The sequence below is a fragment of the Artemia sp. Qi Xiang Cuo genome, chromosome 14 (genome assembly GCF_049724085.1).
Source record: "Artemia sp. Qi Xiang Cuo chromosome 14, ASM4972408v1, whole genome shotgun sequence".
NCBI classification, from domain to species: domain Eukaryota; kingdom Metazoa; phylum Arthropoda; class Branchiopoda; order Anostraca; family Artemiidae; genus Artemia; species Artemia sp. Qi Xiang Cuo.
The window spans coordinates 37,780,710-37,806,489 of NC_142807.1; the positions used below are offsets into that span (position 1 = coordinate 37,780,710).

General features: G+C 35.5%; 1 protein-coding gene and 1 non-coding gene across 4 annotated transcripts in view; both read right to left on the bottom strand.

The window, feature by feature from the left end:
- Positions 1 to 4,525: 4,525 nt before the first annotated feature.
- PolG1 (DNA polymerase gamma, catalytic subunit tam) overlaps positions 4,526 to 25,780 on the bottom strand; it is a 186,784-nt gene continuing 165,529 nt past the window's right edge. For all 3 annotated transcript variants that reach the window (XM_089100663.1, XM_089100664.1, XM_089100662.1), the window contains exons 10-11: positions 24,621 to 24,737; positions 4,526 to 4,783 (exon numbers count right to left, since the gene is read on the bottom strand). In XM_089100663.1, the coding sequence (XP_088956789.1) occupies positions 4,592 to 4,783; positions 24,621 to 24,737 (309 nt within the window). In that variant the 3' untranslated portion in view covers positions 4,526 to 4,591. The remainder of the gene's footprint in view (positions 4,784 to 24,620; positions 24,738 to 25,780) is intronic.
- TRNAL-UAG (transfer RNA leucine (anticodon UAG)) lies at positions 17,841 to 17,923 on the bottom strand. The gene has a single exon. It is a non-coding gene; the product is annotated as a tRNA-Leu (tRNA).

Consider the following 25,780-nt stretch of genomic DNA (forward strand, 5'->3'; position numbering starts at 1 on the left):
ACGAGTCTCTTAAAAATAAACTGAACACACGTTTAGGGATTTTCGCAATCAGGCCAGAATAAGTATTTTCCTATTGGTCGCATTTATCATAGTGACAATTGGAGCATAAGAATCCTCTATTATGAGAGTCACAAATCTCTTCGAGGGAGTCCTACTCCTATACTCTGAAAACTTTATGAAGGATTCCTCGCAGATCAGCTAAAAGAAAAATTTCAACCTCTTACTGGCCTGAGGTAATTCGGGAACCTCAGTTCTACCTCCCATTACCTTGTTTCTCTTATTGACTCAATAGGAAAAATTCTGGAAAAGCCTAATTGCTGCCTAAATTTAATTTTGATTGACCTCCAAAAACAATTTCACCGTGTTAACCACAATATATTACTTCAGAAACTTTTCACTGAATTCAATATTAATTCCTTCCTGGTGAAATTGATTGCCTCCTTCTTATCAAATAGAACAGAGGTAGTCAAATATCAGAATCATTATTCCAGTCCCCCCCCCCCTGTGCACAATGAAGCGCCCCAAGGTACTCTCCTAGGTCCCCTCCTTTTCAAATTATGATTAACAGGCCTCACTAAGGAATTTCCTGGCAGATGGAAATTTGTAGATGACCCAACGTTTGATGAAACCTACTATAGGAATTTAATTAGAAACCATATCTGCATCCTCAATGACATTGCACACGATCCCTACAACTTAGATATAATAGTAAATCGCCGCAAAATCAATGGTAATGCCAATACATATCCTCGAAACTACACCCCGTTTTTGTTAACCCTATCACTCCAGAAATTTCTGTTTTAGCCTTTAGATTAGGCTACTTGGCGTTACATTTTCTTTTAGTTTAAGGTGGGATATCCATGTTAAGCATATCATCCATAGAGCTAGTGCATCTATTTCCCTCCTTAAGCTCCTAAATAAATTAGTGTTCCCCTTCCCATTCTTAAAGGATTTATGCTTTCTTTGTCCGCCCGCATTTTGAATATGCTTGTCCAGTTTGGTGCCCTGTCATCTCTCACGAAGAATCAGAAAAAATAGAATCCGTAAAAAAGAGCCCTGTGAATAATTTTTAAAGAAGCTAATGTTCCATACTCTTTTCTTCTTCCAAAAAACAGTCAGATTGGGAACACTTGAGCCCAGGAGAGTTTCGTTGCGTCTCAGTTTTGCCAAAAAAAAGAAGAAAAAATTCAATAGCAAACCCTCGCACGGAAAATATTATTCCCAATATACAGTCCTCCCCAAATTCCAACCCCCACGGGTTATTTTTGAACCCATTCCTATCTTGTCCCCATTCGGTGCTTTACCTCCAGATATAAAAAATTTTATCCCCTTTATAACGAAAAAATCCGCGAAATATCCCGGTAGTTTTGCTCTTTAATTATTTCGTACTGATGTTGCTCAGGTTTTGTATTTGTTAGCTTATTTTGTCCCCCTCCCTTTTTTATGTATCCTTTTAATTTTTTTCAATTGTATATATTATCTAGTTCTTTTTGTAGTTTAATCCTTTTTTTTTACCTTCTTGACTTAATCTGATAATGCATTTTAATAACTTTGACTAAGGAATGATTTTTCATTCTGTTATTGTTGTTTTGGCATGGCTTGTCAGATTTTAGTTTTCTGGTTTTTTTTTATGATATTTTGGCTTGTGTTGTTTTTTTACGACTCCAAAATCCGAATTCGGCCCTTCAGGGCTTGTGATATAAGTTTTTCGAAATACATACCTTACCTAATCTTGAGTAACTTGTTACTAACCTTATAATCACCACATTTAAGAAACTCATTTACCACACTATTTGCACCATGAGCTTTATTATCCTTTAATCCTTTTAGTACTGTCACTAGTTCTTCCTCACAAAATAAATCTTCCTTCACAACCAAGGTGTGACAGACTTTTTCATTCTCCTCTATATTTTTTCTGTAACTCTATCCGATTTTGCACATTTTCAAAATGTTTAGCCATCTCTCTTTAACTCTTTCCTTATCACTAGTTGAGGCCCCATTCCTATCTTTAACTTGGACTAGTCCAGATTGACTACTCCCTATAGATTTATTAGTATGCCAATATTTTACTATTAAGCCGACTAGCTGCAACTTCTATATCTTCGGTAATTTTATCTATGGCCTCCACTTCACACCTCCTTAGTTCATATTTTAATGCTTTCTCCCACCTCCTTTCGTTCTTATTGTGGCTCTTTTCTCCTGTCAGAAGTTACGAACTCCATAGCAACAACTATCCAGTCAACTTCTTATTTCACTATATTTGTTGGAGTGTGCTACGATAGAGCTGAGTTGCTACTGATATAGGTGTGATGTTGGAGTTTTTATTTTTCTTATGTGAGACATTTGAATGTCAAATAGAAAACTTCAAGTTCAACGTGTTTTTAAATGTTATAGTCTGCAAAGGCAGTGGTAAGTAATAACATGTGAGACTTTAGGTACTTCCGTAGTTTTTTATGAAGTAACTTGTGCTGCTGAGGTAATGTGTTATATTCAAATAGGTAGTGGTCAATGGTTTTATTGTACACTTTAAGAAACCTGCAACATAAGCAGGATAATGGAAGACCCAGGGAGGTGGGAATTTGGAAAGAGAAAGCTTTAAGGTTCAAACAAGGAGCATTTGCACGGATTCTTGTTCATTTTAGACTGATTTTTGAGGAAAGAGGAAAAATTTGGGAAGGAGGCTCCACTATAGGTACTTCCGTAGTTTTTTATGAAGTAACTTGTGCTGCTGAGGTAGTGTGTTATATTCAAATAGGTAGTGGTCAATTTGTATGGTTGATTTTAGGAAGTTTTGACTAATTTTGTTTGTTCGATTATGCATGGCTTGGGATGCATGAAATGTATGAAGATACCCTTAGGTCAAGCTTACTTATCTGTTTGAAACTATGGTGATTGTTTATACCAGGCTTAGTTTGGAAGGCTGAGGCTGAAATTTCAAGACTAGCTCTCGAGTAAGATAGACGGAGAAAACGTGAACATGCTCCTTTCTTGTGCACTGGCTAAAACACACCTCTTGTAAAAAAATCTGTTGCAAAATTGTTACTAAAAAACAGCTGATAAAAATTGGCAGCAAACTGAAGTTGTTTCTCAATTTTGTTGATTACAGGGGTAAGATAAGCGATAATAAATCAAAAAACTTTATTTTGAGTAGTATTTTGAGTAGTAAGATTAGACGGAGAAAACGTGAACATGCTCCTTTCTCGTGCACTGGCTAAAACATACCTCTTGTAAACAAAGCTGTTGCAAAATTGTTGCTAAAAAACAGCTGATACATTCTAAAAACTGGCAGCAAACTGAAGTTGTTTCTCAATTTTGTTGATTACAGGGGTAAGATAAGCGCAAATAAATCAAAAAACGTTTATTTTGAGTAGTCTCACATATACAATAATCTAATCCTTCAAAAAAAAAGCCTTAGTCGTTTAGAGTAACTTTGTTTGAAGCGTTTAGCAATTTTACTAAACATATTTATGCTTTTGATAACTCAGTGCGATTTGTTTTTTTCCAACTGACTTATACTTTGTTCCTCCTACATCAACAGACACAAGAGATGACAATAGAGCCTGTCCATGAAGAGCCATGCACTCTTCATTTATCATAGTTTACTAGGGGATTTCCGTGTAGCTAATAGGCGAGTTCTTGGTCATCATGTTAAGCTGGGATTCTTTCACTTAACCCCAACAGTATCATACTATAATATATGTTGGGATGTGGTACCCATATTTATCAATATTGGTGGCTAGCGGTCTCCAAAATTTCAATAAGCTCCAACATCTTTCTTCGCATATTTCTTGATAAAATGAATTTAAAGACCAAATTTCCCCCATATTGAATTGATTGTGTCTGAAGACCCATCAAGCTTAACTAAGACGTTTACTTCTGTTTCCCAAAAAATTGATTGAGATTCAGTGTCCTATATTGGTAGATGTTCTGATGACGAGAATTCCTGTCGTCCAACACAGACTGAAATGGGCATGGTACCCCAGAAAGCATAACTAGGACACTTACTCTTACTTTTGAACTTTGGTGTAGGTCATTTAATTCCTTTCCTTGGCTGACGCCAAGACAGCACTTCAGAGACCTTTCCTTTCCCTCCTTCTGAATGGTCAGATCTGATTCAGATCTCGAAAATAAATAGCTGAGACTGTCCCCCCTAATTTTAATTTAGTGACCTCTGTAAATCTGACCTCTTTGTATATCCCAATGGGATAAATTTAGGGACCTCCACGTACCGCAAAGGATAGATTTGCTTCTGGTCAAATATGAGTCCCATCTAGGACACTTAATCTTACTTCCCCTATAGAATGATCAAGATCTGATAACCTGTTTTGATAGATATCGTAATAAAAAAACTCGAGACCCTCTTTCCCCGAAGAAGTCTAAGCGGGTATGAGCCAGAACCCCTCCCCTCTATAGTAGGTTTTGCACTTTTAAATATGTTATTTTCTTCATTGGGTAATAATTATCAATTTTTTCATTTGAAAAAGTACTTGTACATTGCTAGGCATAAAAATAATAAAATACAATGCTAAGATGATCAATTTATTAACGAAAATTATCTTCAAAATTATAAAAAGGTGAAACAGGTCGTTCACTATCGGTCCGTTTTTGACTTACAGATTGTCCCTCCAGTAAGCTCAACCGTTTTATAAATATCTAAAGATTGACCGTAGGGAATTTGGTAACCTTTGGCCAGTCCTAGAGGATTCGAAGGAGTTTGACAGTCCATATTTACTTCTTTACGTAAGACTTTATCAACATCTACTGAACTGAAGAAAGCCACAGACTAAAAGAGATAAAATAATTGCTGTTTATGAGTTTTTACACGACTAAAAGGACATACCTGAACGTGATTCATTAAACTCTTACAATCCTAAAAACAATATCTAATACTGTTCGAAATACCAAGTTCAAACCCACAGTGGAAGGAAGAGGAGTTCTAGAAGTTTGAACTTTCCCTCTACTCCTGACATCTATAAATCAAATAAAAGCAAACCTTTCCGGTAAGTTATCACCTGATATTACATAAATATGACTGTGTAGTTAACCCAATTGTATCTTCACCCAACCTTTTTGACCCCTAACGAAAATACTCGCTGCAGTCTGCTTATTAAATAGACAATGCTGCACATTTTACACCGTACACGTCTTTCAGAAGCAATTTGGACATTCATAAAAAAAACACACACGCACACATACACACAAGACAGACTGTTCATATTTGAGTTTGTAATGCTAGACAAAGTAGATTATACATAAAGAAGTTTGTCATAAAAAAGGAATAAATTTAGCTTTAAATAGGCAGTCATGTCCTTAGTTACGCTATTTTCATACAAAACGATAGAAATTAAAATCTTTAGTTTCAATGACGGCGATGATGACAATCCTAAGCCTAGTTCTTCAAGGTTGGGGGATAAAAGTTACTGTTGTCGTATTACCATACAAGTTAAGAGGATGCGGTACCTCAAGAGCGTATCCAGGATTTTTGTTCGGAGGGGGGGGTACCCAATTATTTCCCGTCTTTACAGGTATTTTCGTCCTTACAGGTATTTTTTAGACTAATTTTCAACTCGGTCAAAAATTTCGGGGGGGGGGGGACAAATCCACGGTTGAAAAGCTATATGATTCTAAAATCATATTTTGTAACAAGCTTTATATGTAATTAGCATAGTCATAGAATATATGACCGCACAGAATTATCAATAAATCCCTTAAAGGTTCGAACGATTTTTTCTTTTTTTGCTTTTAATCTTTGTTCATTTCATTAGTGAATTTTACTATTTTTTCATTAAGATTTCTTTTATTTTATATGTTGATATAAAAGCAATTTTTTTTAAAATAAATCAAACAAGAAAATCAGAATTTACTCCTAAAAATTATAGGGCGAACTTAAAAATTAAGACGAGTAGAAAAGCTCATAAAAGATCTCAAACCTAAAGCCAGCTAAAATTATCAAAAATAAAAGACGTGAAAATGAAAACGAGCAGGGAATTCTATAAGCAACGAAGCCAAATTCAGAACTACCAGAAATAGCCACACTAAGTTCCTCAAATCACCAAGCACCTAATGAGTCATTTGTGCTTCACTGATAACTGAATACATTGATCAAATTGGGTGTTTTTTTATTGCCTATCTATTTTTCAATACACTTAAAATGATTAAATTACAAAATCTTTAAAAACTATAAAACAAATTAATAATCACCTATGTTTAATTTAGAGCACTTTTTGCCACCTCTCTAAACCCACAAAAGGCTTGAGTGTCATTTCTACTTTACTTAAAACTCATTGAATAATTCTGAATTAAAAGTTTCTTTTAACCAAATGATTTTCATGTCTATGAAAGGAATGGATCTAGAACAAAAAACACACAAACCATGGTGCACATTAAACAATTAAAAGTAGATTATTACATACTGATTTAGAAAAAAAAAATTCTCGAAGTTTGAATTGCATTTATTTTTCAATGTTGCAGTAAAAACAATACTATTGAATAAATATTCTTTTATCAGTCAAGAAGAAATGACATCCAAAGAAAAGATTTGAGAGAAGCAACAATACACTTACGTGTCCGTTTGAAGTAACTATTAACTGCATTGCTGGAGGAGCCTTTTAGTTTTGTCCTGCATTCTTTTTTCATATGCCAAAAAATTTAACTTATTGTGAGAAGTAAGAGTCCAGCATTAGTGGTTTTTACAGAAAATTTGGATTCCTACCTGGACACAGAATTTGATAATACATTTTGAAAAGCTGCCTATGATTGTTGTCTTTGGCCAAAAAGGACAGTTTTAACAAGTCCTTGAGCTAGGGCATACATTGTGTGAGCCGAAGTGTTATTATTTATTCTACGTCAGAGAAGACTACTGGAAGTTATTCAACCTAGCTTTCATTTCTTCGGGCCATGTTTCTGCTTTCGGGCGGAAAGCTCGGTTTAAGCAAAAAAGCAAACGAGAACCAGTTTCTGATTAGCGTTAACCTCAAATCCAAAAGTACTTCAGATTTGCAAGAATTCATCAGTACAACCCCGAAAATTTTCAAAGAACAATAAATGAAAAAAAATACATATCTAAAAAGGAGCCCGCAGGTGCAAATGTGCTGCCATCTACTTTTCTCAGCTATTACTGTTTGTGATTTTGGTTGAATTTGTTATTTCATTTTGTGTTTTTGGGACTGTGGTAGAGGAATAATGTAAATACCACCTAAGCCTTAATATTTCTCTATTACTAAAGATATTAAATGAAATGTAGTCGGTTATGAATTTGCGCAAAAAGAGCCAAGTTCGGATTAGGTATGAAAACGAGCTAAGTCATTGGATACAAAAAGTTGGCCCATGGTTCCTCCAACAGTCAACTACCCCTATACATCATCCACAACCAGTTTCTTTGCATAAACTAGTTATATTAAATCTTCTTTGAACTAGAATCCCTCAAAGATATTTAATCTATACAACTAAAGAGTCGAAGTTAGCCAGTTGCCCTTCTTACCTTCCCATGCCCCACCCGTTTCAAACTATTTAGCAGAAAGGAAGGCACGTTCTATATTGTTTTAAGTTGAGTCAAGCAAGAAATTTCAATCTGTTTACCCGATGCATAAAGCGAACCCACGGCCCCTCCTACAGCCAACGTTTAAACAGAAAGGCAGACGTGTTGCAGCTTTTTTCAATTGGAATTACATAGCCCCAGAGCCTCTCTGAAATACCCGCCCAACTCGTTATTTTTTATAAGAAAGTTAGGCATGTGACACCTTGTTTGAACCAGAATAATGCAAGGATTTAGAGTCCGTAAAATTGAAGGCACAAAGTAGGCAAGTAGCCCCGGCACCCCTTCCCCTATCCTCACCAAATTTTTCCACAGAAAGGCATGCACGTTCTACCTCACTCGAGGTGAATTTATGCAATGTTTTTTTCAATCGATATAGTTAGAGGCATAAAATGGGCCCATGATTCTTCCGAAATCCTCCTATTTCCTCCGACCGCTAAAATATTTAAAATATAATAAAATAGTAGCTTAGGGTAAACGATTCTTTTCTGGATAAACTTTCTTCAATGTTTCAGTGAAACTAGCTAAGTTATGTTAATGGGATTTTAAGAGATCAGCTCAAACATCAACCCCCCAAAAAAATCTCTGAAAATCTTATTCACCTAGTTAAGTACTTTCTTCTCAAATATTAGCAAAATTTGTTTTCCAGAAAGCAGCTCTCTACCCTTTGTAAGATTTATCCTTAAATAACGAATTCGGTAGCAATTAAACAATACAATGATTTATGACATAAGTGGATGGGTTGGCATATTTTGAACCTGGACTTTTACATTCGAACATTAGCCTTAGATTAGAAATCAATAAGCTAGGAAAGTGATTGATTTCAGTACAAACTTTGTTGCAGAACAACTTTTTTTTTAATATATGCTCCTCAGGGCATGAGCTAGGACTGTTCTACAATATTAGCTCCAGACTTGTAATTAGTAGCATCAAAAATCCTTAAATGCTGAAATAAAAAGCACTGTGAAATATATTGATATAAATCAATGAACGTTGGATATAGAGATTGGTCATTGGCTTCGTATTTTTCCGAATAAGAAATGCATAAAATTTTTCGATCCTGTTGGTCTACCGCGCACAGTCTCCTATTGCAGCCCCTATATTGAGACCTTTCTTGAAAATTAAGGAAGATGTGCAGTTCAAAATTTGAAGAAAGTTCAAGGTTTAAAAAAAGAATGGTCATTAGATGTTTTAGCTATGTTTGGGATATAGGGCCTATTCGATCAATGTGTACTCTAACTGGGTGGTTCTCCCAATTAAGTTCGCAACCCTCTTCCATCTTAGAATGACAAACAGTGATAATGATGAATTATGAAGTGAAAATGAAAGTCAACAGCAATCCCTTTAAAGAAACAGTCGTAGAGCCTCTGAGCTTACCTTTAGAGTTCGTTCTTCAACCTCGTTGAAAGCTTGACAAAAAACTTTGTAAGAATTGTCAGAAAACTGTAAAAAATTTCTTTTCAATCTGACATTGGACGAAAATTAGAAATGACTAAGTGATTGCTCTTAGAATTAATCCAGACCTAATCAAAAGATTAAGGATATTTTAGAAGACTAATTAGCCATCATGAGCAAAAAGGTGTGATACCGTAATGATTCCCCTTTGAATGGAGCTAAGAAAATAGTTTTAGCTACTATATCAGAAGTTTGAAAGTGTCACATGCCACCTTTAGGCATAACAGCGACGATCTTATCTTTAAATCTAGAGGATATATACAAAGGTAATTCAGCATTTAAGAATCAGATAGCACATAGTAGCAGAAAGGGGGGTGCTACTCCGAACCCTCACCCCTGCTGCCATCTACAATTTAGTTTAATGCTGACGGGACATAATTTATTCAAGGATTATCGATCGAGTCTAATCGGGGTAAAGGTCAATCGATTTGCTGTTGTTTGGCCACGTGTAATGACATGAGGGGTGATTTACATAATCGATGGGGGAATTATTGGTTCACGAAGGAGAAATTAAGAAACAAACATGAATTCATTGTTGTTTGGTTAGCCTAACTTGAGAACTTGATTTACATAATCGCTAGGGGAAATTACTGATTCACGAAGGGGGAATTAAGAAACATTATGGCTTCTTTAATCTTAGGTCTGAGGGATAAACGTTCTTTAGGTCAGAGAGAAAAATTAATATTCTATTTTTAAATAGGGCTTCATTGATCTATAGTGTCAGGAATTATAAATGACATCACTTGTTATCTTGGAATTATGTGGGAGTCTAAAGAGATAGAAATTCTATTTTTAAATACGGCTTCACGGAGCTTTAAGTCGGAGAGATAAATTGTTATTCTAACGAAACCTTAATAGTTTAGCTAGGAAAATTTATGAGATGAAGAGATTAACGTAGGAAACGGTTTCCTAGAAATTTGAAATGTGAAAGCACAGAGATGCCCAACAAAAGGAACACGCTGAAATTACGTTTAGGGATTATTTGGGCGAAACCGTTTTAGAGAGGTTATGGAATTATTTCGGCGAAACAGTTAGAGACATTTTAAAAGAAGATTTTAGAAATGGTTTTAGAAGAGAATTTGAGGGTAAAACTCTATGGTCGTTATAATACACAAGTTCCATTTGAACAGTGTTGTGAGGTCCCCGACCCCAACCCCAAAGGGCCCCGATCCCCCTACCCCAATCCAAAGGGTTCCAATCCCCAAACCCCAATCCAGAAGGAACTCCCCGGTCCCCAAAGGTTCCCAGGGCTCCCACCCGGCCACCCAGACCCTCAAAGGCCCTCCCCGGGCCCCCAAAGGCACATCGAGCTCCCAAAAGACCACCGGGGTCCCAAAGGCCTTCACCCGGTCTCCATAGGTCCCCCAGGCTCCCAACTGGCAGCCCCAGGACCCCCAAAGGCCCTCCACCGGTCCCCAATGGTCCCCGAGGCTCCCAAAGGGCCCCGGACCCCCAAAGGCCCTCCCCCCGATCCCCAAAGGTCCACCGGGCTCCCAAAGGACCAATCGGTCCTCAAGGGCGGGCCCCTCCCCCATTGGCCCCAATGGTACCCCTCCCCTCCCTCTCCTCCCCCTCCTCACCGTCACCTCCCCATCCCCTCCCCCTCCCCTCCTCCCCTCCCCATTTTTTTTTAATATTTTTTGTGCATTGAGACACAGAAGGACCCCCTCCCCCGGCCCCCCCCTCAAAGGGCCCCCGGTGCCCGGGCCACCGGACCCCCACAGGCCCTCCCCTGGTCCTCAAAGGTCCCCCGGGCTCCCACAGGGCCAACCGGCCCCCACGGGTCCCCCAAACACCCTCCCCGGGCCCCCCAAAGAGGCCCCGCTCCATTTTTTAATACTTTGTTATTGCTTTATTATATCTTTTTCTGAACAAATTCCATTCATAATGTCATTCCTAAACCCATTTTCCGACCTCAAAGAGTCCCCTCCCAATTCGTAAATACTTTCTTGAATTTTTTAACATGTTTTTTTTTTAACTTTTTACGTATCCTAAAATGACATGAAATATGCTTACGGCTCTACCAATCGCACTCTGTGCTTGTTCATGGACACGACGTGGCTTTCCCACTGGTACTCTATGGCAGGTTATCGACACTACCTAGTTTATTGCATGCATTAAATCAGTATTTTTTACGCAGTGGAAGGATAAAAACACAATTCATATCTATAAAAAAGTGAGGATGAATTATTCGACGAACGTATGTGCACATGAAAAAATTATCGTCGTGTTGAATGCAGACAAGGAGAAATACCTGAACTATGAAACGAGTGCAAGCGGTAACACTATTGGAAATGTATGCATGCGTTGTCATGACAGTGAGAAGTTAGATTTCTTTGGAGTACCCAAGAATTTCAATCGTGTAAACGGTGGATATGCAGGAGTAACATTACCAGAGAAATTAGTGTTCAAAGAGAATGCAAACTTAAAAATAATTGTCGATGATCGGGGACAACTCTTTGCTAGGGTTTCTGGTAACACATTACCTGTTGATAAATCCTATCATCATCTTTCCGGTATTAGCATTTTAAAGAGAACAAGAAGGAGAAGACAAGCATACTCCTGCAATAATGTCATTAATCATATCTTGTCAATATGCCAAAACTGCCATCTATGTAAAAATAATGTGACAGTAGACAGTGAAATCACATGCAGAATAAAAAGGACATTAGCAGACAATATCATCAATGAATATAAAGATAAATTGACGGAAAGTGAAGCGCAAGTGTACTAATAATGTGTAATAATGTATTTAACGTGTTTTTATATTAATATTCTTCATGTCATTATTTCATTAAAAATATTTTATGCATTATTTTGTTAAGTGTTCATTATTTTAGGGTATGCTAGAACGTCAAACGCTCAGAATATCTATTAAAAAGGTCAGAGATGAAAGAAAAAGAATTTTTAGAGATAAAGATACTACTAGCAGTCTCAATTTTTCATAGAAGATAGAAAAGTTCAAGTTCTCTTCTGAATTTTATCAATGAAAATGAAATAAGTTACTTATCAATTCTAATTTCACCAGAGAAAATAAAAAGCTTCCACTTCAGTTTTAAGTTCACCAAGACGTAAAAAATTTAAAGTTCACTTCTAAATTTTTCTGTAGAAGATAGGAAAAGTTATGCTCTGATTATGATTATTTTCCGTGGAGATAAAAAGTTTCACTTTAATTCTAAATTATCTTCAATTTAGTTCCGACCATTCTCAAAGAGTCAAATTTAAAGTTATGTTCCGAATATTTTCCCGAAAGACGAAAAGTTCAACTTTGATTCGGAAATTTCTCAATGAAAATGAAATGAGCTAATGATCATTTCTATTTTCCCAAAATAAATATAAAAATTTTCCACTTCAGTTCAGATTTTTATCAAACAGATGAAAAAATTTAAAATACTGTTCCAAATTTTTCATAGAAGTTAAAAAAGTTCAAGTTCTCTTCTGAATTTTATCAATGAAAATGAAATGAGTTATTGATCATTTCTATTTTCCCCAGATAAAATAAAAAGCTTCCACGCCAGTTTTAAGTACACCAAGACATAAAAAATTTTAAGTTCACTTCTAAATTTTTCCGTAGAAGATAGGAAAAGTTATCCTAAGATTGTGATTATTTTCCATGGAGATAAAAAGTTTCACTTTAATTCTAAATTATCTTCAATTCAGTTCCGACCTTTCTCAAAGATTCAAACTTAAAGTTATGTTCTAAATATAGGCCCGGGAGAAGAAAAGTTCTCCTTCGATTCTGAATTTTATCATTGAAAATGAAATAAGTTATTGATAATTTATATTTTCACAAAATAAATATAAAAATTCTCAATGTCAGTTCAGATCTTTCTCAAACAGATGAAAAAATTTAAAATACTGTTCCAAATTTTTCATAGAAGTTAAAAATGTTCAAGTTCTCTTCAGAATTTTATCAATGAAAATGAAATAAGTTACTGATCAATTCTAATTTCACCAGAGAAAATAAAAAGCTTCCACATCAGTTTTAAGTTCACCAAGACATAAGAAATTTTACGTTCACTTCTAAATTTTTCCGTAGAAGATAGGAAAAGTTATCCTAATATTGTAATTATTTTCCTTGAAGATGAAAAGATTCACTTAAATTCTAAATTTCTTAAATCCTGAAATGACATGAAATATACTTATGGCTCTGCCAATCGTACTCTATGCTTGTTCATGGACACGACGCGGCTTTCCCACTGGTACTCTATGGCAGGTTATCGACACTACCTAGTTTATTGCATGCATTAAATCAGTATTTTTTACGTAGTGGAAGGATAAACACACATTTCATATCTGTAAAAAAGTGAGGATGAATTATTCGACGAACGTATGTGCACATGATAAAATCATTGTCGTATTGAATGCTGACAAGGAGAAATACCTGAACTATGAAACGAGTGCAAGCGGTAACACCATTGGAAATGTATGCATGCGTTGTCATAACAGCGAGAAGTTAGATTTCTTTGGAATATCGAAATCATTCAAAATTGCTCAAGGTGGATATGCGAGAGTGAGTGCACCAGAGATGATAGTGCTAAAGGAGAATGCCAGCTTAAAAATAATTGTCGATGATCGGGGACAACTCTTTGCTTACAGTTCTGGAAGCACGATACCTATTGATAGATCCTATTCCCATCATTCTGGTATTACTATTCAAATGAATGCAAAGAAGAAAAGAAAGGCCTACTGCTGCACTAGTGTAATAAATCATATCATGTCTACCTGCCAGAACTGCCATCTATGTAAAAATAATGTGAGAATAGACAGTGAAATCACAGGCAGAATAAAAAGGACATTAGCAGACAATATCATCAATGAATATAAGGATGAATTGACGGAAAGTGAAGCGCAAGTGTACTAATAATGTGTAATAATGTATTTAACATATTTTTATATTAATATTCTACATGTCATTATTTCATTAAAAATATTTTATGCATTATTTTGTTAAATGTACATTATTTTAGGGCAAGCTAGAATGTCAAACGTTCAGAATATCTATTGAAAAGGTCAGAGATGAAAGAAAAAGAATTTTTAGAGATAAAGATACTACTAGAAGGCTCAATTTTTCATAGAAGATAGAAAAGTTCAAGATCTCTTCTGAATTTTACCAAAGAACACAATTTCACTTCTAATTTCACCAGAGAAAATAAAAAGCTTCCACTTCAGTTTTAAGTTCACCAAGACTTAAAAAATTTAAAGTTCACTTCTAAATTTTTCTGTAAAAGATAGGAAAAGTTATGCTATGAAATGCAGGAGTTGGAATATTTCAGTAGTGTTTTGTTGTGCTTTGCCATATCACAGTTACATTGTCTTAATTTTTCAAATTTCATTTTGAATTTCTGTCGTGAAATGCAAGAGTTGGAATATTTCAGTAGTGACTTGTTGTGCTTTACCTTCTCACAGTTACATTATCTTGATTTTTCGAAGTTCATTTTGAATTGCTGTCATGAAATGCAAGAGTTGGAAAATTGGGGTCTTAGTCCACCAGCTCAGTATTGAGGTCCCAGTCCACCAGCCTGAACGGTGGAAATCCACTAGCTCAGAAGTGGGGTCTTAGTCCACCAGCCTGAATGGTTTAAATTCACTAGCTCAAAAGTGGGGTCTGAGTCGACCAGCCTGAATGGTGTAAATTCACTCACTCAGAATTGGGGTCTTAGTCCACCAGCCTGAATTATTGAAATTTACTAGCTCAAAATTGGGGTCTTAGTCCACCAGCCTGAATGGTTGAAATTCACATTAGACGAGGTTACGTGCGCACACACACACGGAGAGAGACGACTAACACACAGGGACAACACACACAAAGAGACGACACACACAGAAAGAAACTTAATTACAATATGAATATGATCAGGAATTGTTTACAGGTCAGGTTGGCTGAGTAGTTAAGGCGCTAGACTCAAGATCCGGTCCCCATACGGGGTCGTCGGTTCGAACCCCACACCTGACAATTTTTTTGCTTATGTACTTTTTTTCTTTCATTATGTCTTGTGATTTCACTAAAAAACTTCTGTAAAAGGATTTATGCAGAACCTAAATTGTTAGTGCCTTTAATAGATTAAATAAAAGAAACTAGAAAAGTGCAAAATGTTCAAATTCTCTTCTGAATTTTCTTAAAGAAGAGAAAAAAGTTAGCTCAATTCTGAACTTTACCAATTAAACTGAAGTACAATATGAATATGATCAAGAATTGTTTACAAGTCGGGTTGGCCGAGTGGTTAAGGCGCTAGACTTAAGATCTGGTCCCCATACAGGGTCTTGGGGTAGAGCCCCAAACTTGAAATTATTTTTTTTATTCTAATTCTATAGAAACAGCGTATATTTCTGTCCGTTTAAGTTTTGATGTTAGTGTTGTCAGCCAAAAGCTATGACCTTGAGAAAAATACTTGAGAAAATCGCCTGATTATCGAAAAATGGGGAAACATCCTCCAAAAGTCGACAGGAATGCACCCCTCTAGCGCTTTGTCGGATATGTTTAATAAAATATGCAAAGTCGACATAGCTTTATTTCATTTTTTTAAGGTTAATTTAGACGAGGTTCTGAATTTTCTTAAAGAGAAAAAGTTAGCTCAATTCTGAACTTTACCAATGAAACTGAATTACAATATGAATATGATCAAGAATTGTTTACAAGTCAGGTTGGCCGAGTGGTTAAGGCGCTAGACTTAAGATCTGGTCCTCATATGGGGTCGTGGGTTCGAGTCCCACACCTGACAATTTTTTCTTATTCTAAATCTATAGAAACAGCCTCTATTTCTGACCGTTTAAGTTTTGATGTTAGTGTTGTCAGTCAAAAGCTATGACCTTGAGAAAAGAGCTTGAGAAAATCGCCATGATTATCGAAAAATGGGGAAACATCCTCCAAAAGTCGACAGGAATGCACTCTCCAGCGCTTTGTCGGATATGTTGAATAAAATATGCAAAGTCGACATAGCTTTATTTCATTTTTTAAGGTTAATTTAGACGAGGTTACGTGAATGAAAATGAAAAAGCTCACACTTCAGTTCTTAATTTCTCAAAGACATAAAACATTCAAATTTATCTTCTAATTTTTCCAAGAAAATAAAAAGGTTCTACTTCAGTTCTGTTTTTTCTCAAAGAGATGAAAAATTTAAAGTTCTATTCTAATTTTTAAATTAAATTTTAGCTCCTTTGTCTTATGGATTTACCCCTCAAATTTTTAAATTAGAAAATGAGGGACTCGTTCTATTATTAAAGACGATCGTTCAAACTCGTTCATCTAACCTCCAAAACGATAGGTTAGGTTAGGTATAAATAAATATTAATAAATAAATAGAAACATTTCTACATGTTTAAGTTGGGTTAGGTTAACTTATCATGAGCGCCCATGATAAGTTAACCTAACCTTTTCCGGCGAGTATGGTTAGGTTAGGTTAGGCTAGATTAAGTTAGGTTAGGTTAAGTTAGGTTAGGTTAGCCCACATACGCTTCACTTAGGTTAGCTTAGGTTAGGTGTGAGACAGGCCAAAAGTTATGTGTATTATTAGGTTAGGTTAGATTAATTTAGGTTAGGTTAAGTTAGGTTAGGCTAGGTTAGCCTACGTACGCGCGCGTACGTAGGCCAACCTAGCCTAACCTGACCTAACCTAACCTAACCTAATCATACACCTAACTTTTTGCCTGTCTCTCACCTAATCTAAGCTAACCTAAGTGAAGCGTACGTGGGCTAACCTAACCTAACTTAACCTAACCTAACTAATCTAGCCTAACCTAACCTAACCATACTCGCCGGAAAAGGTTAGGTTAACTTATCATGAGCGCTCATGATAAGTTAACCTAACCCAACTTAAACATGTAGAAATGTTTCTATTTATTTATTAATATTTATTTATACCTAACCTAACCTATTGTTTTGGAGGTTAGATGAACGAGTTTGAACGAATGTCTTTAATAATAGAACGAGTACCTCATTTTCTAATTTAAAAATTTGAGGGGTAAATCCATAAGACAAAGGAGCTAAAATTTAATTTAAAATTAGAATAGAACTTTAAATTTTTCATCTCTTTGAGAAAAAACAGAACTGAAGTAGAACCTTTTTATTTTCTTGGAAAAATTAGAAGATAAATTTGAATGTTTTATGTCTTTGAGAAATTAAGAACTGAAGTGTGAGCTTTTTCATTTTCATTCACGTAACCTCGTCTAAATTAACCTTAAAAAATGAAATAAAGCTATGTTGACTTTGCATATTTTATTCAACATATCCGACAAAGCGCTGGAGGGAGGCATTCCTGTCGACTTTTGGAGGATGTTTCCTCATTTTTCGATAGTCATGGCGATGTTCTCAAGCTTTTTTCTCAAGGTCATAGCTTTTGGCTGACAACACTAACATCAAAACTTAAACGGACAGAAATAGAGGCTGTTTCTATAGATTTAGAATAAGAAAAAAATTGTCAGGTGTGGGACTCGAACCCACGACCCCATATGAGGACCAGATCTTAAGTCTAGCGCCTTAACCACTCGGCCAACCTGACTTGTAAACAATTCTTGATCATATTCATATTGTAATTCAGTTTCATTGGTAAAGTTCAGAATTCAGCTATTTTTTTTCTCTTCTTTAAGAAAATTCAGAACCTCGTCTAAATTAACCTTAAAAAAATGAAATAAAGCTATGTCGACTTTGCATATTTTATTCAACATATTCGACAAAGCGCTGGAGGGGTGCATTCCTGTCGACTTTTGGAGGATGTTTCCCCATTTTTCGATAATCAGGCAATTTTCTCAAGCTCTTTTCTCAAGGTCATAGCTTTTGAGTGACAACACTAACATCAAAACTTAAACGGTCAGAAATAGAGGCCGTTTCCAAAGATTTAGAATAAGAAAAAATTGTCAGGTGTGGGACTCGAACCCACGACCCCATATGGGGACCAGATCCTAAGTCTAGCGCCTTAACCACTCGGCCAACCTGACTTGTAAACAATTCTTGATCATATTCATATTGTAATTCAGTTTCATTGGTAAAGTTCAGAATTGAGCTAAATTTTTTCTCTTCTTTAAGAAAATTCGGAATAGAATTTGAACATTTTGCACTTTTCTAGTTTTTTTTTATTTAATCTATTAAAGACCCTAGCAATTTAGGTTCTGCATAAATCCTTTTACAGAAGTTATTTAGTGAAATCACAAGACATGATGAAAGAAAAAAATTACATAAGAAAAAAATTTCAGGTGTGGGGTTCGAACCCACGACCCCGTATGGGGACCAGATCTTGAGTCTAGCGCCATAATCACTCGTCCAACCTGACTTGTAAGCACTTCCTGATCATATTCATATTGTAATTCAGTTTTATTCTGTGTGTGTCGTCTCTTTGTATGTGTTGTCTCTGTGTGTTTGTCGTCTCTCCCTGTGTGTGTGTGCGCACGTAACCTCGTCTAATGTGAATTTCAACCATTCAGGCTGGTGGACTAAGACCCCAATTTTGAGCTAGTGAATTTCCACCATTCAGGCTGGTGGAGTAAGACCCTAATTCTGAGCTAGTGAATTTCCACCATTCAGGCTGGTCGACTGAGACCCCAATTTTGAGCTAGTGAATTTCCACCATTCAGGCTGGTGGACTAAGACCCCAATTCTGAGCTAGTGAATTTCCACCGTTCAGGCTGGTGGACTGAGACCTCAATACTGAGCTGGTGGACAAAGACCCCAATTTTCCAACTCTTGCATTCCATGACAGAAATTCAAAATGAACTTCGAAAAATCAAGAGAATGTAACTGTGAGAAGGTAAAACAGAGCAAGTCACTACTGAAATGTTCCAACTCTTGCATTTCACGACAGAAATTCAAAATGAAATTTGAAAAATTAAGACAATGTAACTATGATATGGTAAAGCACAACAAAACACTACTGAAATATTCCAACTCTTGCATTTCATAGCATAACTTTTCCTATCTTCTACAGAAAAATTTAGAAGTGAACTTTAAATTTTTTAAGTCTTGGTGAACTTAAAACTGAAGTGGAAGCTTTTTATTTTCTCTGGTGAAATTAGAAGTAAAATGTGTTCTTTGGTAAAATTCAGAAGAGATCTTGAACTTTTCTATCTTCTATGAAACATTGAGCCTGCTAGTAGTATCTTTATCTCTAAAAATTCTTTTTTCTTTCATCTCTGACCTTTTTAATAGATATTCTGAACGTTTGACTTTCTAGCATGCCCTAAAATAATGAACACTTAACAAAATAATGCATAAAATATTTTTAATGAAATAATGAGATGTAGAATATTAATATAAAAATATGTTAAATACAATATTACACATTATTAGTACACTTGCGCTTCACTTTCCGTCAATTCATCTTTATATTCATTGGTGATATTGTCTGCTAATGTCCTTTTTATTCTGCCTGTGATTTCATTTTCTATTCTCACATTATTTTTACATAGATGGCAGTTCTGGCAGGTAGACATGATATGATTTATTACACTAGTGAAGCAGTATGCCTTTCTTTTCTTCTTTGCTTTCATTTGAATAGTAATACCAGAATGATGGGAATAGTATCTATCAATAGGTATCGTGCTACCAGAACTGTAAGCAAAGAGTTGTCCCCGATCATCGACAATTATTTTTAAGTTGGCATTCTCCTTGAGCACTATCATCTCTGGTGCTCTCACTCTCGCATACCCACCTTGAGCAATTTTGAATGATTTCGATAGTCCAAAGAAATCTAACTTCTCGCTGTCATGACAACGCATGCATACATTTCCAATAGTGTTACCGCTTGCACTCGTTTCATAGCTCAGGTATTTCTCCTTGTCAGCATTCAATACGACAATGATTTTATCATGTGCACATACGTTCGTCGAATAATTCATCCTCACTTTTTTACAGATATGAAATGTGTGTTTATCCTTCCACTGCGTAAAAAATACTGATTTAATGCAAACAATAAACTAGGTAGTGTCGATAAACTGCCATAGAGTACCAGTGGGAAAGCCACGTCGAGTCCATGAAAAAGCACAATGTATGATTTGCAGAGCTGTATGCATATTCCATGTCATTTCAGGATTTAAGAAAATTGGAATTAAAGTGAAACTTTTTCATCTTCATGGAAAATAATTACAATCTTAGGATAACTTTTCCTATCTTCTACGGAAAAATTTAGAAGTGAACTTAAAATTTCTTATGTCTTGGTGAACTTAAAACTGACGTTGAAGCTTTTTATTTTATCTGGTGAAATTAGAATCGATCAGTAACTTATTTCATTTTAATTTATACAATTCTGAAGAGAAATTGAACTTTTTTAACTTATATGAAAAATTTGTAACAGTATTTTAAATTTTTTCATCTGTTTGAGAAAGATCTGAACTGAAATTGAAAATTTTTATATTTATTGTGTAAAAATATACATGATCAATAACTTATTTCATTTTCAATGAGAAAATTCAGAATCGAAGTAGAACTTTTCTTCTCACGGGCAAAGATTTAGAACAGAACTTTAAGTTTGACTCTTTGAGAAAGGTCGGAACTGAATTGAAGATAATTTAGAATTAAAGTGAAACTTTTATCTTCATGGACAATACTCACAATCTTAGGATAACTTTTCCTATCTTCGACTGAATAATTTAGAAGTTAACTTAAAATTTTTTATTTCTTGGAGTACTTTAAACTGGCGTGTAATCTTTTTATTTTATATGGTGAAAATATAAATTATAAATAGATCATATAATTTTAAGGTATAAAAATAATAATATAAATTTAAAATTTTTAACTTATATTAAAAATTTTTAAAATTATTTTAAATTTTATAATATGTTTGATAAAAATCTGTCATTATGTGGAAAATTTTTATATTTATTTTTTGACAATAGACATGATCAATTGCTCATTTAATTTTCATTGATAAATTTCCGAATATAAGTTTAACTTTTTGTCTTCCTTGACATCGTTTGGAACATAACTATAACTTTGCCTCTTTGAGAAAGGTAGGAAGTTAATTGAAGATAATTTATAATTAAAGTGAAACTTTTATCTCAACGGAAAATAATCATAGGAGAACTTTTAATATATTCTATATAAATATTTATAAGTTATACTCAAATTTTTTAAGTATTGGTTAAAATAAAAATTAAGTTTAATACTTGTTTTAATTATACTTTTTAATTAAATTATTTAATATTAATTTATAAAATAAATAATATACATTGAATTTATATATATAATATTAAAAAATGAGACTTCTATTAGTATCTTTATATCTAAAAATTATTTTTCTTTCATCTCTGAGATTTTTAATATATATTATGAACGTTTGACTTTCTAGAACACACTAAAATAATTAACACTTAACAAAATAATTCATAAAATATTTTTAATGAAATAATGACATGTAGAATATTAATATAAAAATAAGTTAAATACATTATTACACATTATTAGTACACTTGCGCTTCACTTTCCGTCAATTCATCTTTATATTCATTGATGATATTGTCTGCTAATGTCCTTTTTATTCTGCCTGTGATTTCACTGTCTACTGTCACATTATTTTTACATATATGCCAGTTTTGGCATATTGACAAGATATGATTAATGACATTATTGCAGGAGTATGCTTGTCTTCTCCTTCTTGTTCTCTTTAAAATGCTAATACCGGAAAGATGACGATAGGATTTATCAACAGGTAATGTGTTACCAGAAACTCTAGCAAAGAGTTGTCCCCGATCATCGACAATTATTTTTAAGTTTGCATTCTCTTTGAACACTAATTTCTCTGGTAATGTTACTCTTGCATATCCACCGTTTACAAGATTGAAATTCTTGGGTACTCCAAAGAAATCTAACTTCTCACTGTCATGACAACGCTTGCATACATTTCCAATAGTGTTACCGCTTGCACTCGTTTCATAGTTCAGGTATTTCTCCTTGTCTGCATTCAACACGACGATAATTTATTCATGTGCACATACTTTCCTCGAATAATTCATCCTCACTTTTTTACAGATATGAATTGTGTGTTTATCCTTCCACTGCGTAAAAAATACTGATTTAATGCATGCAATAAACTAGGTAGTGTCGATAACCTACCATAGAGTACCAGTGGGAAAGCCACGTCGTGTCCATGAACAAGCACAGAGTGCGAGTGGTAGAGCCGTAAGCATATTTAATATCATTTTAGGATACGTAAAAAGTTAAAAAAATACCATGTTAAAAAATTCAAGAAAGTATTTACGAATTGGGGAGGGGACTCTTTGAGGTTGGAAAATGGGTTTAGGAATGACATTATGATTGGAACTTGTTCAGAAAAGATATAATAAAGCCATAAAAAAGTATTAAAAAAATGGACAAGGGACTCTTTGGGGGGCCCGGGGAGGGTGTTTGGGGGACCCTTGGGGGCCGGTTGGCCCTTTGGGAGCCCAAGGGACCTTTGAGGACCCGGGGAGGGCCTTTGGGGGTCCGGTGGCCCGGCGCCGGGGGCCCTTTAGGGGGGGGGGCGGGGGGAGGGGTCCTTCTGTGTCTCAATGCACAAAAAAATATTAAAAAAAATGGGGAGGGGAGGAGGGGGGAGGGGAGGGGGAGGGGGATGGGGAGGAGGGGGAGGGGGAGGGGACAGTGAGGAGGGGGAGGAGAGGGAGGGAGTGGGAGGGGTACCATTGGGGCCAATGGGGGAGGGGCCCGCCCTTGTGGACCGATTGGTCCTTTGGGCGCCCGGTGGACCTTTGGGGTTCGGGGGGTGGGCCTTTGGGGGTCCGGGGCCCTTTAGGAGCCTGGGGGACCTTTGGGGACCGGTGGAGGGCCTTTGGGGGTCCTGGGGGGCCAGTTGGGAGCCTGGGGGACATTTGGGGACCGGGTGAAGGCCTTTGGGACCCTGGTGGTCCTTTGGGATCTCGATGTGCCTTTGGGGGCCCGGGGAGGGCCTTTGGGGGTCTGGGGGGCCGGTGTGGAGCCCTGGGAACCTTTGTGGACGGGGGGGTTCCTTCTGGATGGGGGTATGGGGATTGGAACCCTTTGGATCGGGGTAGGGGAATCGGGGCCCTTTGGGGTTGGGGTAGGGGACCTCACAACACTGTTCAAATGGAACTTGTGTATTATAACGACCATAGAGTTTTACCCTCAAATTCTCTTCTAAAACCATTTCTAAAATCTTCTTTTAAAATGTCTCTAACTGTTTCGCCGAAATAATTCCATAACCTCTCTAAAACGGTTTCGCCCAAATAATCCCTAAACGTAATTTAAGCGTGTTCCTTTTGTTTGGCATCTCTGTGCTTTCACATTTCAAATTTCTAGGAAACCCTTTCCTACGTTAATCTCTTCATCTCATAAATTTTCCTAGCTAAACTATTAAGGTTTCGTTAGAATAACAATTTATCTCTCCGACTTAAAGCTCAGTGAAGCCGTATTTAAAAATAGAATTTCTATCTCTTTAGACTCCCACATAATTCCAAGATAACAAGTGATGTCATTTATAATTCCTGACACTATAGATCAATGAAGCCCTATTTAAAAATAGAATATTAATTTTTCTCTCTTACCTAAAGAACGTTTATCCCTCAGACCTAAGATTAAAGAAGCCTGAATGTTTCTTAATTCCCCCTTCGTTGACCAGTTATGCCCCCGAGCTATTATTAAAGAAAAGTTTTCATGTGAAATTAAACAAACATTAATTCATCCACGTTTGTTTCATAATTCCCCCATTCGTAAATCACTAATTCCCCCATCGAGGATGTAAATAACCCCAATTGTGATTAAACCTGAAAAAACGACAGCAAATCGATTGCCCTTTAACCCGATTAGACTTGATAAATACTCATTGAATAAATTATGTCCTGTCAGCATTAAACTAAATTGTAGATGGCAGCAGGGGTGAGGGTTCGGAGTAGCACCCCCCTTTCTACTCATAGTTCTCAATAAGAGCAAAAGAAAAAGGGAAGAAGAGCACTGCAACAAAACAGACAAAACTTAAAACGGATTAAGTCCATTTTAGAAGACTAGATAAACATCAGGAATGTGTTAAAAAAAAACAGTCAATACGTAAAAAACCACTATATTGTATGGTTGTAACGTTAAAGTAAAAAATCGATGCATACCGATGGGTGCATCGGGAGAAAAACAGCAATAGTGGGAAGGCGCAATTGACCGAGTCTCTATAACCAACTGAAGCGTAAGCTAAGGTAAAGCAAGAATTAGAACGGGCTAAAACGGGTAAATTTGAGAAATTCTGCACTAGGCTATTCAGCATATGGTAATAAGGTTTCGACAACGTCTATTAATTTTTTTAGAGAATCTGAAAAATTAGGTTTGTCTGACTAAATTGCTTCTACCTTGTGTGTACGGCTAAAATCCCATAACTTATCCTGTTTAAACACCTCATCAGTTTTTATTGTTCACAAGGTAGAGAAGTGGCAACTAATTTTGTTTCATTGATTGAACTGGTTACCCAATGACGGCTTAATTGTGCAGGAAATACGAACTTGGAATAAAGTAATTAGGGGCTTTATTTACATCTCCATTGGCCTTACTACTAAGGGGATTATCCCCCTAACAGGAAAATGCTTGCACGTTTATATAATTTTTGAATTGATATACAGCTTTCATAGAAGAGACTGAGCCCTTTTTAGCTCTTTCCTATTCTCGCTTGCACCAAAGAATTGTCTTTGATTCTCTTGTGCTCAAAATTACCTGTGGTAAGTCATTCATTCCCAGCTTATGAGCAAACATAGCCCGAGTCCAGAGATTCGTTATCTGTAAAGCAAGTGCCGCCCTGTATCTGTCTTCACTGCAAACCAAGTATCGCACCTGAAAATAATTCAGACTGTTAAATGAGTATCTGTCGTTTTGTTTTCTAGATTTATTCATCTTCAGTAATATATTCAGTATATTTATTCAGTATATATATATATATATATATATATATATATATATATATATATATATATATATATATATATATATATATATATATATATATATATATATATATATATATATATATATATATATATATATATATATATATATATATATGCTTTGATATATTACAAATGTGAAAAAAATATAAATACAAATAATTCGTAAAAATCTAGGCTTTTCGAGTAAATAGGTCGACTTAAAGCCCCCCACCCCTCCCTTATAAGTTCCTGAATAGAATTTGGCAATATTTTGTATTTCATACCAATATTTCATACCATTTAACATTATATACTTAGCTAAAAAAAAAATTACCAAGTCAAAACTAAAGTTCAACAGAAGTGAATTTTTTTATTTTCAATAAGGAAGGTACGTGGTACTATCATTTAAGAAAAATATTCACCCAAATATTTTTTGCGCAATAGCTTTTTTGATGCTGAAAATCATTACTTTTCGATTAATAATTTGTTTGTTACTGTAGTGTCGTCTAGAGCCCAGAAAATTTAATAGGAAAAAAAAAAGTAAAATCATCAAATAAAGCATTGGCAGAAAAGGCGAAAGAGAAAAAATCTTTTTGAGTTTTGCGTACAATCGGCATTAGAAGGTTTCTTTAAATCATCAAATGTTTTTTTTTTTTCTTTCTAAGAAAAAATTAAATTCTCTTTCTCTTTTTTGTCAAGATTTTTTTATACTATTTATATGGCGACTAAAAAGGCTGAGGATATTAAGGTGAAATTTTCAGTAAATTTATTGGGAAAAGTTGAACTAAATCAAAACAAAGTATGTGCATACTGAATGTCAAAAGGGAATATGAGCCAAACCTTAGATTTAGCGTATTAGCGTGAAACTTCCAGGGCATGATGAGGAGGATGTTCAACTGGCCAAAAGGCACTATGTGCATACTACCACTGCTATTACTGTTACTACAATAA